The following is a 15,415-nucleotide window of genomic DNA, read 5'->3' as shown; positions in this document are numbered from 1 at the left end:
CTCCCTGCAAACAGGAAACAGGTTGTCTGGAAGTGTCCTTGGAACCTGTTGGAGGATGAATTCAGAAGGAAAATGAAGGCCTTTGTAGGGAAGACTTGGTGGGCAGGGCTAGCCTAAGAAAATCAAGGACTCAGCTATATTAGTTTTTTTTTTAAAAAAGTGTTTTAAATGCATTATAACACTGCAGCACCAGATGGCGCTGTAGAATCCGATCCTTCGGCAACATGATTTCCCATTACGAGCTTTACAACGTGTTTTCATGAAACGTTTTTTTTGATGTGTCTAGATCCAGCCCAAACTGTACCCTTGCCTTCTCTCTCCCCAGTCAAGATAGTAAATAATTTGCACAAAGAAGATCCTAGGTCCAATCTCTGACATCGCCAGGTAGGGCTAGGAGGCAGAGGTGGAGATGGCTGCTCTGGCACCTGGAGAGGTGCACCTGGGGGCGGGGTGATCTGCCCACGGGGGCGGCGATGCCCACAGCAAGCATCCTGGGGGGTGGCATGCGTCCCATGGGGGTGCCACCCACGGCGATGTCACCCCCCCCTCAGGTATGTCACCTGGGGCGAACCACACTCCCGCACTCCCTTCCTCTGACACTGCTAGGAGAGGCCCAGCCTGAAACCCTGGAGGGCTGCTGCTAGTCAACATGGGTGATACTAAGCTTGGTGTACCAATGGTCAGACTCAGAATAAAGTAGCTTCCTACCTTACTAAATCAGCTGCCCGAGGTGACCGCCTCACTCTGCCTAATGGTAGTGCCAGCCTTGGATGGGAAAAGAGTGAAGCACTGCCACCATGCTTGCTGATTCTCCCCTGCAAATGCAAGGTCTTCAAGGACAACAAGGAGGGAGCCTGTCTAGTTTCTCTAGGGAGGGAGTTCCGAAGTCTGGGAGCAGCCACCAAGAAGGCCCCGTCCCACATTCTCACGGTGGCAGGACCGAGAGAAGGGTGTCCCCCTTGGTTGGCCAAGTGTGTCGGGAGGGGGTTAGCAAAGAGGTTGACATACCTGGTAACTGGAGTCAGCAGAGGCTGCAGCCCCTAGTATATGTTCAGCCTTTTCAGCCTGGGGCCCGCAAGGCAGCTGAAATAACACATAGTAGAAAAGAATACATAAAACAAAGATTAGGAACAAATACAAAACAAAGCACAGGATAAATACGCAATTTATAAAGTGCTAATTATTATTATTTAAAAAAACATCCATCAACTGATAGCTCTTGCCAGGAGAAATCCTGGCACAGTTACCTAGTAAAAATAAAAATAATAAAATCATAATGAAAGAGAGAGAGAGACACCGCAAACCAAAAGTATAAGTCATGGTTGGCAATGGTTGGCCCTGAGGCTATTCACCCAACAGAAGCCACGTAATTTCTTAAGTAAAGGCGCCAAGGTGAATAGGATGCCAGGAGTCAAGCCAGGGCAAGTTTTATTGATCCCCGAGTACACAGAATTGTTTCCACCTTTCTGAAGGGTTGTGAAAAGAAAAGGAGTGACAGAGAGAGAGAGAGAAAAAAGAAATAATTAGAGCTTGGTTAAGAGCCAAAGCTGGCAACGCGTGGGAAACGCAGGAGCAAAGAAACAGAATGCGACAACGTGCAGTCACAGTGCGACAACGTGCATTTGGCACGCAGTCCCCTTGCGCATGATGTGGCAACGGCCACCAGAGCTCTCTGGCTGTGATGCAAATGCTGTCTGGACTGGAGGGTGGAAGGCGGGCAGGTATCCAGGGAAACAGCCCTCCCTCAGAGACAAGGGGGTGTCATTTCAGATTTGTGTGTTTAGGGGATGCAGTAAAGTCCATAGGTCTGCATTCCAAGCGACATTTGCCTTCAGAATTCACTGCCAGAAGGTGTGGCGATGGACGTAGGCCCAGGAGGGGTCTTGATTTGGCCTGTCAGGCCGTTTCTCTCCAGCCACGCTCACCTGCCCTACACCCGATGTCATCCATAATGTCAGGTGCAGGGCAGGTGAAGATCCTGGCTCCCTGCAAGAAGCAGAGTGCCTGTAAATCCCAGAACTTTTGCCTGCGTGGTTTTATTTCAAAGGTGCAGGGTGCCTACCTTTCAAAAGGACCCGTGGGGAAGTTGGGGGGAAGTAAGGATCCGGCTCGCTGACTGGGAAAGGTTCGCCAGCCCCGAGTGACACATTTCCACAAAGGATAGGCTGTTAACCATGAGAGTTAAATGGGACCCCTCTGTTTGGGGACACTCCCTGAAGTGTGAGGATGAAGAGAGTGGTGATAAGCTCCTTTGGGCTCATCCAGGTTCCCGCTTCCTTTTGCTCCTGGCTGCCTCTCTGAGCATGAAACCCCAAAAGCTTGTTCTGGGTGAGCAGGTACAAGAAAGGGCTCCTTGGCTTTTCCTTCTTGAGCAGAACAGGGAGTTTCAGAAAGTGTAGCTTGCCAGCAGCTGTGACTTGCGTGACAAACCATCCCTGCTTGAAAACCCCTCTTCTATGCCTCTACTAAAGTTGCAAGGGACCTCTCCTCTTTGCCACCTGGCCATCCTAATTATTAATATAAGGGTTTGTTTGTTTTGCTTCCTGCGTGCATAGAGCAGATTCACTGCTGCCATCTTGCTCAAGCACAAATATTTGGAAGTAAATTTGGCAGGAATATAAAGCAGCGTTTCTCAACCTTTTTCTGACTATGGTCCCACCTGGTTTCCTTCCTGTGCACCCCTCCATCCTACCGGTAGAAAGGTAGCTATTTTGTATTTTGTTTATAAATAGAACATGTTTTTATATGTTTTATAATTATTACAAATTATATAATTCCACTTGTAGCCGCCTTGGAATATCCTGGGGGCCCCCAGGGGGCCATATGCCCCCCCAGTTGAGAAACAATTATCTAAAGAACTTCCAAATAGGTTGGGGTAGGGGAAACTGTTAGTCCTCCAGATGTTGTTACAATTCCCATCACACTCCTTGGCTATTTGCTGTGTAGGTCATGCCCAATGCAGACCCCTCAACTGTCCCAGGAATACCGGGAAATCTGGTTTTTTCCTTGTGAGAGAACAGTGGCTATTTTGGGCACTGTGATCTTGTGCAGTTCTGCGCCATGATTCCCCCTGAAAAAAGACTTTTTTTGCAGTGAGGAATTGTGTGAGATCACAGCACCCAAAATGGCCGCCATGTTTTTGCAAGAAAAAATGGGAAATTGGTATTCTGCTTGTTGCCTTTGATGTTTTGGAAGGTATGCTGATGGGAGTACAAGTTTGGAGGTTTGCAGGTTCCCAACCTCTGGTATAAATCTCTGGTATAAATCAATGTGGGATGAAATTGTAGTGACAAAAACCCACTTTTGCCACAAAATGCCACAGTGGCCTCATGCTTGACTGCTTTTTATAAGGGAGTATCCAACCACATCCATTTCTTAGTTTCTTTGGCCCGCTCACAAGTAAAGTCCAGCCCCTTCATACATAGTCTTTGGAATTTGCTGTGACAATATTCGATAATGGCCAAAAGCTTATTCCAAATATTAATATTGTGCAGTATGAAGTGACAGGGTGAATAAAAACAAACTCCTTTTGGAAATAAAACATTGTCAAGGCCCATAAGTTTAATTAAAGCTTTACTTGCAGAACAAAAACCAGTAAATGATACATCCAAATAATTCCATACAATATCTCGTGCTGTCCAACACAGGCTCAGCATCTTAGAAATCTGTTCCGGAAGTCTGTTCCAAAACCAAAGCGTTCCAAAAGCAAGGTGCGCTTTTCCATAGAAAGTAATGCAAAATGGATTAATCCATTCCAGACTTTTAAAAACAACCCCTAAAACAACAATTTAATATGAATTTTACTATCTAACGAGAACATTGATACATAAAATGAAAGCAATAGACAATGTACTGCAGTCACACACACAATCAATCAATCGATCAATCAATCACTGAACAGGGTTCCACACAGTCACAAAAACAAAACAAAAAAGTCGCAAAAACAAAATCGCAAAATAAATAGCAAAAACAGACAGACCTCAGCGTAACCCTCAAAATGGAAGCCTAACACTCAAAACAGAGCACGTTTGGCTTCCGAAAACAGTTCGCAAACTGGAACACTTACTTCTGGGTTTGGAGGGATTGGGTTCCAAGTTGTTTGAGTACCAAGGCGTTTGAGAACCAAGGTACCACTGTACATCCTTACTCCCACAGAGCCTGGGAACAAAGACCAAAGGGCTTTCAATATGGAGATTTGAACCAAATACCTTTGTCACCTGATCTAAGGTTAAACACTCATGCGTTAGCTAGCAGAAAACAACAATAGAATCATAGAATCATAGAGTTGGAAGAGACCACAAGGGCCATCCAGTCCAACCCCCTGCCAAGCAGGAAACACCATCAAAGCATTCCTGACGGTGTTATTTATAGTTAATTATCAACCCATCAAGGAGTTCAGAGACCACTTATTATACTCCAGTGGAATTTCCCTATCTTAAAGCCTTCAGTAATGCACATTTAGGCATTCCCCATTTCAGTGGGGCATAGGAGTTCACCCTGCATAGAGTTACAGTTCTGACCAGCTCATGACAAACTACAGTGCCCAGAAATCTTTGGAGGGGGAGATGTGCTTCAAAAGTGCTTTAAAGGTGTAGTGTGTACACAGCCTCAGGAAGAGCACCAGAGTTGCAGACTGGAGAAAAAACAACAAATTCATACTGTGTGTGTGTGTGTTGTTGTTGTTGTTTTTTAAAAAACAAGCTCTCCCCAAAACCTTCTTACGCCCTTGAAATGCACTCTTGGTCCTGAAATGTTGATGGGTAGAAATTCATTGCGGTGCAATTAGGAAGTTAGGGGCCTTGATTAGTGGGTGCGACTTCCTCCAGTTAGGTGTGTGTGTGTCTCCTTGCACAAGGGCACAACAGGCTTAGCTGTTCCTGTCACTGCAGTCGTCGGAAGGAGGTGAAAAAGGCTGTGAACTGCCTGACTTTCTAATTGTGACTCAGCTGCACCAGAAATGAGAGCCCGGTGGGATCATGATTGGAATAACTTGGAACATGTGGCATTTTGGAGCTCCCATGAACTTGAACAATAGTCCCAAGTCTTCCCTTGTTTCATTTCTTTCTTTAAGACGTAAGAACTGCTAATCAATCAGAAACTCTACAGATGTACGTTTCCTTTTCCTGCATCTTTGTTCAGTCAAAGGACATCACATACTGTGATATTGGTGAGAATTCCCTTCTGGTGCTGGGATAAAAGCTCCCACGGGTATCGACTGACAAATCTCTCACTGCACACCCATGCAATGTGTATCTGCAATCTTCTGTATAGGACTTTTTCTTCATTTCTTGCGCTCCCTGAAGCAGCCGCTGGCCAGAACTTTCAGGTTTGAGTCTCCTGCCAGAAACAGACGCGTAAGGCATTTGGAGCTTGGATTCCGGCATGAATATCCCTTTGTTTTGCAATGATTTCTCCCCTCTCCCTGAGATTTCCAGCTCTCAAGGGCTCATTGTTTCTACCTGGGCACGCTGTGCGTTCAGGGGGAAAAAAAGTGGCAACCTTACACTGTACCCTTGAGCAATAGTCCTCCTGCTTTCTGAATCACACCACCTGGGAACAGAAGGGGAAACACAAAACCGCCCTTTGTAGGGCAAGGTGTATCTGCTGGAATGTGACACACGCATGAATAGACCTGGGGAGACAAATGATGAGCGTGGATGTTGGCTTTTGATGTCTGTGATGACGAAAGCTCCGGGGAATGCAAAGCAGAGAGAAGAAGGGCTTTTCCAAAGCAACGCCCCCCCCTCCAACCTTGGAGATAAAAGGAGCATGGAACATGAGAGAGCCGTTAGTTCCCTCAGCCGTTTAGAAAGCAGCAAGAACAACTCTCTGGGCTCGGGCATCTCCACTTCCTGGCAGCCATGACCACCTCCTTCAGGCAATACACCTCTTCCTCCTCGATGAAAGGGGGGGCTTCCTTTGCTGGGGGTTCCTCCCGGCTTTCCTCTGTCCATATGGGCGGCGGATACAGAGCCCCAAGCATCCATGGCGGAGCTGGTGGTGTCTCCATCTCTTCCTCTCGCTATGTCTCTGGGGTAGGCAGCGCCCTTGGTGGTGGCTATGGGGGCAGCTTCTGCAGCAGCAGCAGCCTTGGCGGTGGCTTTGGTGGAGGCTATGGTGGAGGCTATGGTGGAAGCTTTGTTGCTGGTGGTGGCGAAGGCCTTCTGGCCGGGGGTGAGAAGGAGACCATGCAGAACCTGAACGACCGCCTGGCTAACTACCTGGACAAGGTGCGGGCGCTGGAGGAAGCCAACACTGAGCTGGAGTTTAAGATCAAGGAGTGGTACAAGAAGCAAGCACCTGGTCCAGACCGCGACTACAGTTCATATTTCAAGACCATCGAGGATCTGCGGAGCAAGGTATGATGAAGTAACTCTAAGGGGGCTTATTAGCCTGGATAGCTCAGTTGGTTAGAGTGTGGTGCTGATAATGCCAAGGTTGTGGGTTTGATCCCCATATGGGACATGTGCAGATTCCTGCATTGCAGGCGGTTGGACTAGATGATCCTCAGGGTACCTCCCAGCTCTACAATTCTATGATGGAAAACCATAGCAAACTGGCTGTTAACAAGCCCATGAGGAAAGTCTGAAAGGTTTGAGGAGAAAACCTTTTTTTTAAAAAAAAATCTGCTTAGCACCCAGAGACCTCAAATCCAATTCTTTCAGTCTGTGTAACATGTAAGTAGGCATTAGGCCAAGGATTTTTAAAATCACACTAATCTCCCAGAACACTTAGCTGATGATGTCAGAATAATATTAACCACAATCAGAAAATAATATTAAAGGGAAGTTCCAACATGAACCTGCTGAGCTAGCATTGATCAGCACATTTGGTGTTTTCCCCCCTTGAATTTAGAACTGTGTGTTTCTTTCCCACTATAGCTGTTAAATTTGTAAAGCAAAGATTTTTAAGATAGTGCTAGCTAGTGCTGTGAACGGGTAACATATCTTATCTTGCCGACGATTTGGCCCTGCATAGAAATGCCATTGAATTACCCCTGTCTCTTACATTTCATAGCCATTGGGTATTCCCTCCTTTTGCACATAGCTTTCTTTAGTTAATGCCACCACAGGACTCTTGGCTGTTTAGCTGCAACTAGCCCAGTTATCGTCCAGAAATACCATTATTGTCACTAATGCATTACTATTGTGGTACTATTAGTGGTATACTACTTTCTTTTGTGCCTTAATTTAATTTTAATTTTAATTTAATTTATTTTATTTTATTGAGAAGACTGTGCATACAGCCTGCAAGCTTCAGCAAAGACTCCCTGGGAGGATCTGCCTGCCTCCCCTCTTCCAATTAACTTCCATCTCCAGGGCTCAAAGGTGGGAGGGAGTGCAGCGGAAGAATGACCAAGGCCCACCTCTATGACATCACCAGGGGATGCCCCTAAGTCTAAGGTTTGGGCCCTGAAATCTCAGGGTCTGGGATGCTCCTCGTGTACACCCTTCCTGAAGCTGTACACTTTCCCCTTACACAGGACGGAGGACCTATGTGAAGTAGCCCAAGGTCCAACACAACCTCCTAATTGGGAGGTATAATTATTAACTGTTGGGCTATGGAGGCTGTGGAGGGATCGCACCAGCCAAACCAAAGCCTCTTCTTGTAGTAAAATTAACTAGGGTTTCCCTAGTGCGGGAAGCTTATTTATTTTGCCCACTTTGATCCCTTAAAACTGAGGCCAGCCCATGACATTTTTTGTTCCTCATGTCTAATCCAGAGGGTGACTAGCCTGTTCTTCTCCAGATGTTGTGGGACTTTAATTCCAATCACCCCCAGCCAGCAATGCCAGTGGCCGGGGCTAATATGGGGGACTCCCAATATATTCTGGAGAGCTGTAGGTTAGACCCTGTACTCTAAATGGTGTCCCCACTAATTAATACGGGGCACTATCTACTGGGATGTTCCCCTGCACAAGCCCTAATAAAAATGCATCTGGAACGCTGAAGGATGAAGATGTCACATTTAAAAAATAATAATGATAATGATAATTTAGTGCATGCCATGCTCTTCCTGGAGAGCTCAGCTGGTTAGAGCACAGTGCTGATAATGCCAAGGTTGCAGGTTCGATCCCCGTAAGGGACAGCTGCAGATTCCAGCATTGCAAAAGGTTGGACTAGATGGTCCAGCTCTGCAATTCTGTGATTCCTCTATGATTTCCCTCCCTTGAAATGGCTTTCTGTTAAGTAAATTAGAAAGAACGTCCCAGAGCTTGCACGTAGCGCAAGGCTAGGTCCTGAATCAAATGCCCGTCAAGGGTTCCCTAAAAATAAAATAAAACTTGCCCAGAATTTTTACCATTTTAAATCACCCATTCCCTACTTCCCTTGCAGATTCTTGCTGCCAGTGTTCAGAATGCCAGCATCCTCCTGCAGATTGACAATGCGAAGTTGACCGCTGATGACTTCAGAACCAAGTAGGTTTAATTGTTAAACACACACACACACACACACACACACACACACACACCCCAGTGGTTGGTTTCACAGCCAGCACCATGGAAGCTGTATGACAAACATTTCCCTAAATACATGGCCTCGGTCCAGTATATCTGAAGGAGCGTCTCCACCACCATTGATCTACTTGGACACTGAGGTCCAGCGCCGAGGGCCTTCTGGCGGTTCCCTCACTGCGAGAAGCCAAGTTACAGGGAACCAGGCAGAGGGCCTTCTTGGTAGTGGCACCCGCCCTGTGGAACGCCCTCCCACCAGATGTCAGAGAGATAAACAACTACCTGACATTTAGAAGACATCTGAAGGCAGCCCTGTTTAGGGAAGCTTTTAATGTTTGTTGGATTATTGTATTTTAATTTTTTTTGGGAAGCCGCCCAGAGTAGCTGGGGAAGCCTAGGCAGATGGGTGGGGTATAAATAAATGATTATTATTATTATTATTATTATTATTCCTGAGACGACCTCTTATCCCTTCCCTCTTCCTCCCAATCCTTTGTGGATGCAGGTTTGAGACAGAGCAGGCCCTGCGCATGAGTGTTGAGTCTGACATCAATGGTCTGCGCAGAGTCTTGGATGATCTCACCCTCTCCAGATCTGATCTGGAAATGCAGATGGAAAATCTAAGGGAGGAATTGGCTTATCTGCACAAGAACCACGAGGAGGTAAGGATGCCCAACGGCCAACATCACAGAGGGGTGCACATTTTTAAAGTGTGTGTGTGGGGGGAGGGGGACACCAGCATGCAACTGGTTTATGTCTGATGAACCCAACACACACTACCTTGGTCAAATGCGGCTGCACACATTACACGTGTCTTATGAATGGCCCTGCGCAACAGACTGTGCAACAGTGAAATGTCTTTGAAATATCATTGAAAAAATGGGCAGGAAACAGACCCCTCGGGCTGTGATCTAGACACTTACCAAACAATTCGTGTATCCATAAACCTGGGCCCGATTTACCCATGAACATACGTTTGATCACAGGTGTCAATACTTTCCAAGGGACTCCATTGGAAAGTATTGCGTTTGAAGAGGTTCTGACTGTTCTATCTGTAAAAGCCCATTCACACGTGCAAGTCGCTCTTAGATACTGCAGCCATCAAGTGTTGAAGATGCATGAATGAATCGGCCCTTAAAAAGTCCATTGGAAAAGCGAACAGGCTGAATTCTGCATGTCAAGTACAGCTGTGAGAATCTAGCCTAGATCTGCTTGGCTCCAGTGTGCCTTTTAGGGCAGAATCGGCCCTTGAAAGCGGTGTACACGATTTCATAAACACATACTACTAAAAAAATATTAATAATCAGTGCTATTTTTCTAGAAAAAGAGGTGCCAGAGCCCACCACGAACTTCTCCTTTGTTCTCTTAGAATGGCAATAGCGCCCACCTGAGAGGTGCCAGAACTGAGCTCTGGCAAACTCCAGCAGAAAAGAAGTCCTAACAGCAGCAGCGACAACAACAGTCACCCACTACTCCCCCTTAAAACTGACTGGTAGCAATGACTACAATTGATTGCAACAGTAATGAGATAAAACCCAGTCTCTACAAAGCCAGATTGCAGCAATGGTTGGCCTCCAATCTAAACTCAATGTATCTAGAGCAACGTGAAGAAGAACTAAATCCTTGGGGCCACGGCTCAAAATAATATCATTGTGTGAGAATTAGGCTGTCAGGATCAAATGACCGCAGGAACCTGCTGATTCCCTTACCAGTCATTCTCTAGTACATTTTCAATGAGTTTACTGGCAAGTGTGGTAAATACCGTATTTTTCCATGTATAAGACTACATTTCCCCCTATTTTTTTCAAGTTTAAAATTGGTGGTCGTCTTATACACAGATGGTGCATATGGGGGGATTTCTTGATTTGGAGTTCCCCAAAATAGGAGTCTTGTTATACACGGGGGGGGGGGGGGGTTATACATGGAAAAATACGGTACTGATCCGGGATAGCTGACCCATGACAACATCAGCCTCATGCTTTCAGATGCGTGTAGGAAATCCTCGCATGAAACAGTAGCACATTATCAGGGGTGTCGTAGGGTGGGGGCGGTGGGGGCGGGCCGCCCCTCGTGCCGCCCCTAGGCGGGTGTGTGCGGTGCTGCTGCTCCCGGGGTGACGGAGGGAGCGGCGGCGCGTCCCACCACTCCCATGCGCCGCCGCTCCCTCCATCACCCCGGGAGCAGCAGCGCTGCACGGACGAGGCTCCCGAAGTGGCGGCCCGGCATACCCCAGGGGCGGGGGTGTCGCTGCGCGCGCGTGCGTCATGACGCACACGCAGCGATGCACCGCCCCCTGGGATGCCGGGCCGCCGCTTCCGGAGCCTCGGTGGGCTGCAAAGAGCTCCGAAGCCGCAGCCTGGCAGCCCTTTGCGCTATGGCAGCGGCTTCGGGGCTCTTTGTAGCCCGCCGATGCCCCCAAGCCCCCGCCCGGCATACCCCAGGGGTGGGGCCGTCGCTGCGCGCGCGTCATGACGCACACGCAGCGATGCCCCGCCCCCGGGGATGCCGGGCCGTCGCCGCGCGCGTGTGCGTCATGACGCACGCGCGCGCCGCGATACCCCGCCCCCCAGGGGTGCCCCTTGGCTTCCCGCCCCGGGCAGCCAAGGGGCTAGGAACGCCCCTGCACATTATGAAAGACACTTTCATTAGGGTTTGCAATCTAAGTGCTGAACAAAGACCAATCTCTTTTTAAAAACAATCTATATTTTTTTCAGATCAGTGGAATTTCCCCCAAAGAAGTTGCATTTGATTTATTTATAAGAATATTTCTAAATTGCCAACACTTTAAAAAACCCAATAAAAAATATTGGTGTACAATAAAATCAACAATATGATAGAATCTTAATTACGAATAACCTCGCTCCGTGTGCCTCCATCACAGGAAATGACTGTTCTCCGAAGCCAGATCCGTGGTGAGATCTCCGTGGAAATGGATGCTGCTCCTGGGGTGGATCTGACCAAGATCCTGGCGGATATGCGTGAGCAGTATGAGACATTGGCGGAGCAGAACCGGAAGGATGCTGAGAAGTGGTTCTTCAGCAAGGTGGGTCTTCCTTTGGGGTGAAGGCACTTTCTGGGGGGAGGGGGAAGAAACAAGAAAAGAATGCTAGGCGTTTTGATCGGTGAGGTCACCATTGCGCTCTCCCCCCATTTCCTTGTAGACCGAAGAGCTGAACCGCGAAGTTGCCATGAACACGGAGCAGCTGCACAGCGGCAAGTCGGAAATCACGGAACTGAGACGAAGCCTCCAAGGCCTGGAAATAGAGCTGCAGTCCCATCTTAGCACGGTACGGCGTTCAGGCAATCTTCTCCCTGCCCCTTAACCAGGGGAACGGTTCCACAATGTTGCACCCACCACCAGACCTGACTTGCTGGGAATTCCAACAATGACTTTCTACCATCTCCCAGAAAGCAAATATTAGAATTTGTTTCCAGAAGGTGTAATGGCCATCAGCTTGGAGGGGATAAACGAGGGTTAGACAAACTCATGTAACTATCAGTGTCAGGGACTTGGCAAAGGAGGAATGGTGGAGACGGCCTCCCCATCCTGACCTTTCCAGGGAGGAGGAGGAGGAAGAGGAAGACAGCATAGATTTACAACAGGGATTTGAGAGAGGTTGCAGCTCAAAGGCGGATGAGGGGAAAAGCTGGGAAATTATGGGAGAGCCAGAACAACGCCTGGCTGACACGTTGTCATTAGAAAGCATTCCAGACCCTCCATCTCCCAGAACCAGGCGAGCCTTAAAAGTAGGAGAGCAAAGAGCTCAAAGACAGAGGACATGTAGCAGCACCCGTAGAAGTAATGAATGAGGAAGTGGGAGAGACGGGGATGGGGGGGTGGAGATGCATCCGGGACAACACCATTATCCAAGAGCCTGAGTTCTATAGCCTCTCTCTGTAAAGAATGAAATAAAAAAGGGACTTTAAGAAACTTTTCCTTGTCTTTATGCTTTCCTGGGCAACCAGCCGGGAGTCCCTGACAACATCCTGACACACAGTCAGAATGCTAGCTGCTGGGAATCTCAAGTAGAGAGAGAGAGAGAGTGCTGTTGCATTCAGATTTTGCTTGTAGGCTTCCCCCAGGCATCTAGTTAGTCACTGGAAGAACAGGATTCTGGACTAGATGGGCCACTGGCCTGACTCAGAAAGGCTGTTCTTATGTTTTTAATATGCATTGACTGAGAGTCCCTGTGTTTCCCTTCGATTAGGGAATCTGATTGCACAGGATTTCCACTTATGGGGAGGAATCCAGTGAAGGTCTATTAGGGTGAATGGGGTGCTGCTCCGCCAACCTCAGTCTGTCCTCAACAAATCACCACCCGCCTGCCTTCTTGCATCTGACCAGTCAGAGGGTGTCTGTGTCTGTCTTTGGCTCACTGGCGCCACCTACTGTTGGGCTCCCATCCTTCTGCCCTACCAGCCACCACTGGAGGACTCTAGCATTAAAGGTTGCTTTGCAGCTTCCCTCAGAAGCTAACTCTGATTTCCTCTCTCTCAATTCTCTTCCCCCAGAAAGCAGCACTGGAAGGCAGCTTGGCAGAGACACAGTCCCGCTACGGAGCCCAGCTCTCCCAGATGCAGGTTATGATCACTAGCGTGGAGGAGCAGCTGGCTGATCTGAGGTGTGACATGGAGCGTCAGAACCACGAATACAAGATCCTCCTTGATACCAAGACCCGCCTGGAACAGGAGATCTCCACATATCGCCGCCTGCTGGAGGGAGAGGAATCCCAGTATGTATAAAGAGGGGGGGGGCTGTTTTCTAATGTTGGAACCTGAAGTGGGTAAGGAGTGAATAGGCTGAAATAGGAGGATGTCAGGAGTGAGCTGGCAGTAAATCACACTGTGCAAGTTGTAGCTAACTCTTTGTTAGCAAGAACGCGATCTGCACAGACTTGGTGGAGTGTCAGGCCTAATGAACACAGCAGCTCATCCCTGGTAGGTCTTGCCCCATGGATCAGTTGCTGAGACTGAAAGTCCCCATCTTGCCACAGCCCACTCCTCTCCTGGGTTTCCCCCAAGCAATCAGAGACTGTGCCTAAGTGCAGCCAACCTTTCCTCTGCCCTTTTCACGCCTCTTCTGGTTCTGGGAGACCAGTGGGGAGGGAAGCTTGTTGCAGCAGGAGGAGAAGATACCCATGTCTCTACACCAGCTGGACTCATCTCTGCCTCTTGGCCTTTCTCATCCCATTCTCCTGGTTCAGTTTCTGCCTCTGATTCTGGACTTCTCTCTGCCACAGACTCTCCCAGCTCACTAAGCCCTGTTACCTATTCAGTTTCCAACTCCTCCTCTTCCCAGTCTTCTTCCTCTCACCACTCAACAATGTCCCACCACCACTCCCCAGGCTCTGAGCCTTCTTCTTCCCCAGCTGATTTCTCCCACTATTCCTCTGCGCCCAACCAGTCCATGACAGAAGATGTCTTTCCATTGCCAAGTAATTATTTAGGATTGCTAGCTGTCCTTCCATCCCATTACTTCTGATGTATGTTCCAGGGCTTCCTCTGGGATTCCTGTGTTTTAAAGCAATCTGATCACGAAATTTACTGGACACATGGTTCTGTTGTTGTGCCTTTCCCTTTAGCGCATTTGATTACCATTTCTGCATCTGCTCTTCATCTCTCTCTAATCCAGTCTTGTCTTTCTCCCCTTGCAGCATTTCTTCCCAGTATTCATCGGCGATTTCTAGCGGTAAGGATCTGTTGGGCCGTTGCTCTTCCTTTTGCTTTTCAGTTCTCTTTGTTTTATAAAAGCTGTATTGAAGCATGCAGACAGACAGGCTAAGGAGATAATACATTTATCAGTATGCTGTCAACAAACAGGCCTAGCCATTCAAGATGGTAGCTGCTTCTATATTTTTACCATCCAGTAGGGATAGATCTAGTTAAGTTTGCCAAAGTCCAGTCTGTGATTTCGGCAGTTGCCATTCTTCAGGATTATCAGTGAAGTATTTCATAAAAGGGTGCAATGTTTCAATAAAGCCATCTACGTCATTTGTATTAGTCAATGCATGTAGTTACTTGATAACACAGGAAACTAATTGGATTAAAGCACCGGTCTTCAACGAATGAGTCATAGTCAGCAAGTGGGTTGTAACTCAACCTTGACTGAGCTATGGGTTGTCCTATAGGAACATAGGAAGCTGCCTTAGGTTGAGTCAGACCATTAGTCCATCTAGCTCAGTATTGTCTACACGGACAGGCAGCAGCTCTCCAAAGACTCTGACTGGGGTCTAGCCCAGCCCTACTTGAAGATGCTGGGGATTGGCCTTCGGACCTTCGGAATGCAAAGCAGAAGTTCTGCCACTGAACTATGGTCCTTTCCTTTTGAAGAGGAATGGTAGGAGATGCAGAAAAGAAAAGAAAACGTGTAGTACTTCTTCACACAGCCCATAGTTAAGGCACGGAAAGATGTAGTGTTGGCCACCAACCTGAACAACATTAAAAGGGGACTAGACAAAGTCATGGAGGAGAAGGCTATCAATGGTTGTTAGGCACCATAGCTTTATCGCCGTCAGTGTCAAAGGTGGTATGTCTCTGAATATCAGTTGCTGGCTGCTGTGGGTTTCCCAGAGGCATCTGGTTCAGCCCTGTAGATATAGGATACTGTGTTACATAGACCTCTAGTGTGACTCAATAAAGTTCTTCTTAAGTAGGTCATGCCAGTTAAGTCTTAAGGGGGTCGCGGCCACTATTTTTTATCTTTGTTTTGTTGCTTTTTTTTTTAAAGAAGGGGCAAGCTGGAGAGGAGAAAGATGGAAGGAGGGAGAGGGGATACTGTGTGTGTGTGTGTGTGTGTGTGTAGGAGAGAGGGAGAAGGAAAGCGAGAAAGACACATACAGTATGAAATAAAAGTGGGCGCCATGTTTCAAATAGAACGTGGCTGGTCAGAGTTAAATATTGGCCCCAAGTCTGTAGAGGTTGAAGGAATGTTCTGCAGATGTTGAACAAAGCACAAGAAGC

At 47.7% G+C, this 15,415-nt stretch overlaps 1 protein-coding gene across 3 annotated transcripts in view; it reads left to right on the top strand.

The window, feature by feature from the left end:
- The first annotated feature begins 5,572 nt into the window (after window positions 1–5,572).
- Window positions 5,573–15,415, top strand: part of LOC117058318 (keratin, type I cytoskeletal 14-like) — a 33,573-nt gene continuing 23,730 nt past the window's right edge. Inside the window, exons 1-7 of one of the 3 annotated variants that reach the window (XM_033169419.1) lie at window positions 5,845–6,359; window positions 8,337–8,419; window positions 8,961–9,117; window positions 11,337–11,498; window positions 11,617–11,742; window positions 12,968–13,188; window positions 14,110–14,144. In XM_033169419.1, coding sequence (XP_033025310.1) covers window positions 5,862–6,359; window positions 8,337–8,419; window positions 8,961–9,117; window positions 11,337–11,498; window positions 11,617–11,742; window positions 12,968–13,188; window positions 14,110–14,144 — 1,282 coding nt within the window. In that variant the 5' untranslated portion in view covers window positions 5,845–5,861. The other 2 variants (XM_033169414.1, XM_033169415.1) reach the window with 2 other exon arrangements.

Source organism: Lacerta agilis, chromosome 14, assembly GCF_009819535.1.
Source record: "Lacerta agilis isolate rLacAgi1 chromosome 14, rLacAgi1.pri, whole genome shotgun sequence".
In the NCBI taxonomy this organism is placed as follows: Eukaryota; Metazoa; Chordata; class Lepidosauria; order Squamata; family Lacertidae; genus Lacerta; species Lacerta agilis.
Note: the sequence above shows the minus strand (reverse complement) of the source record. Positions and strands in the feature narration are given on the sequence as shown.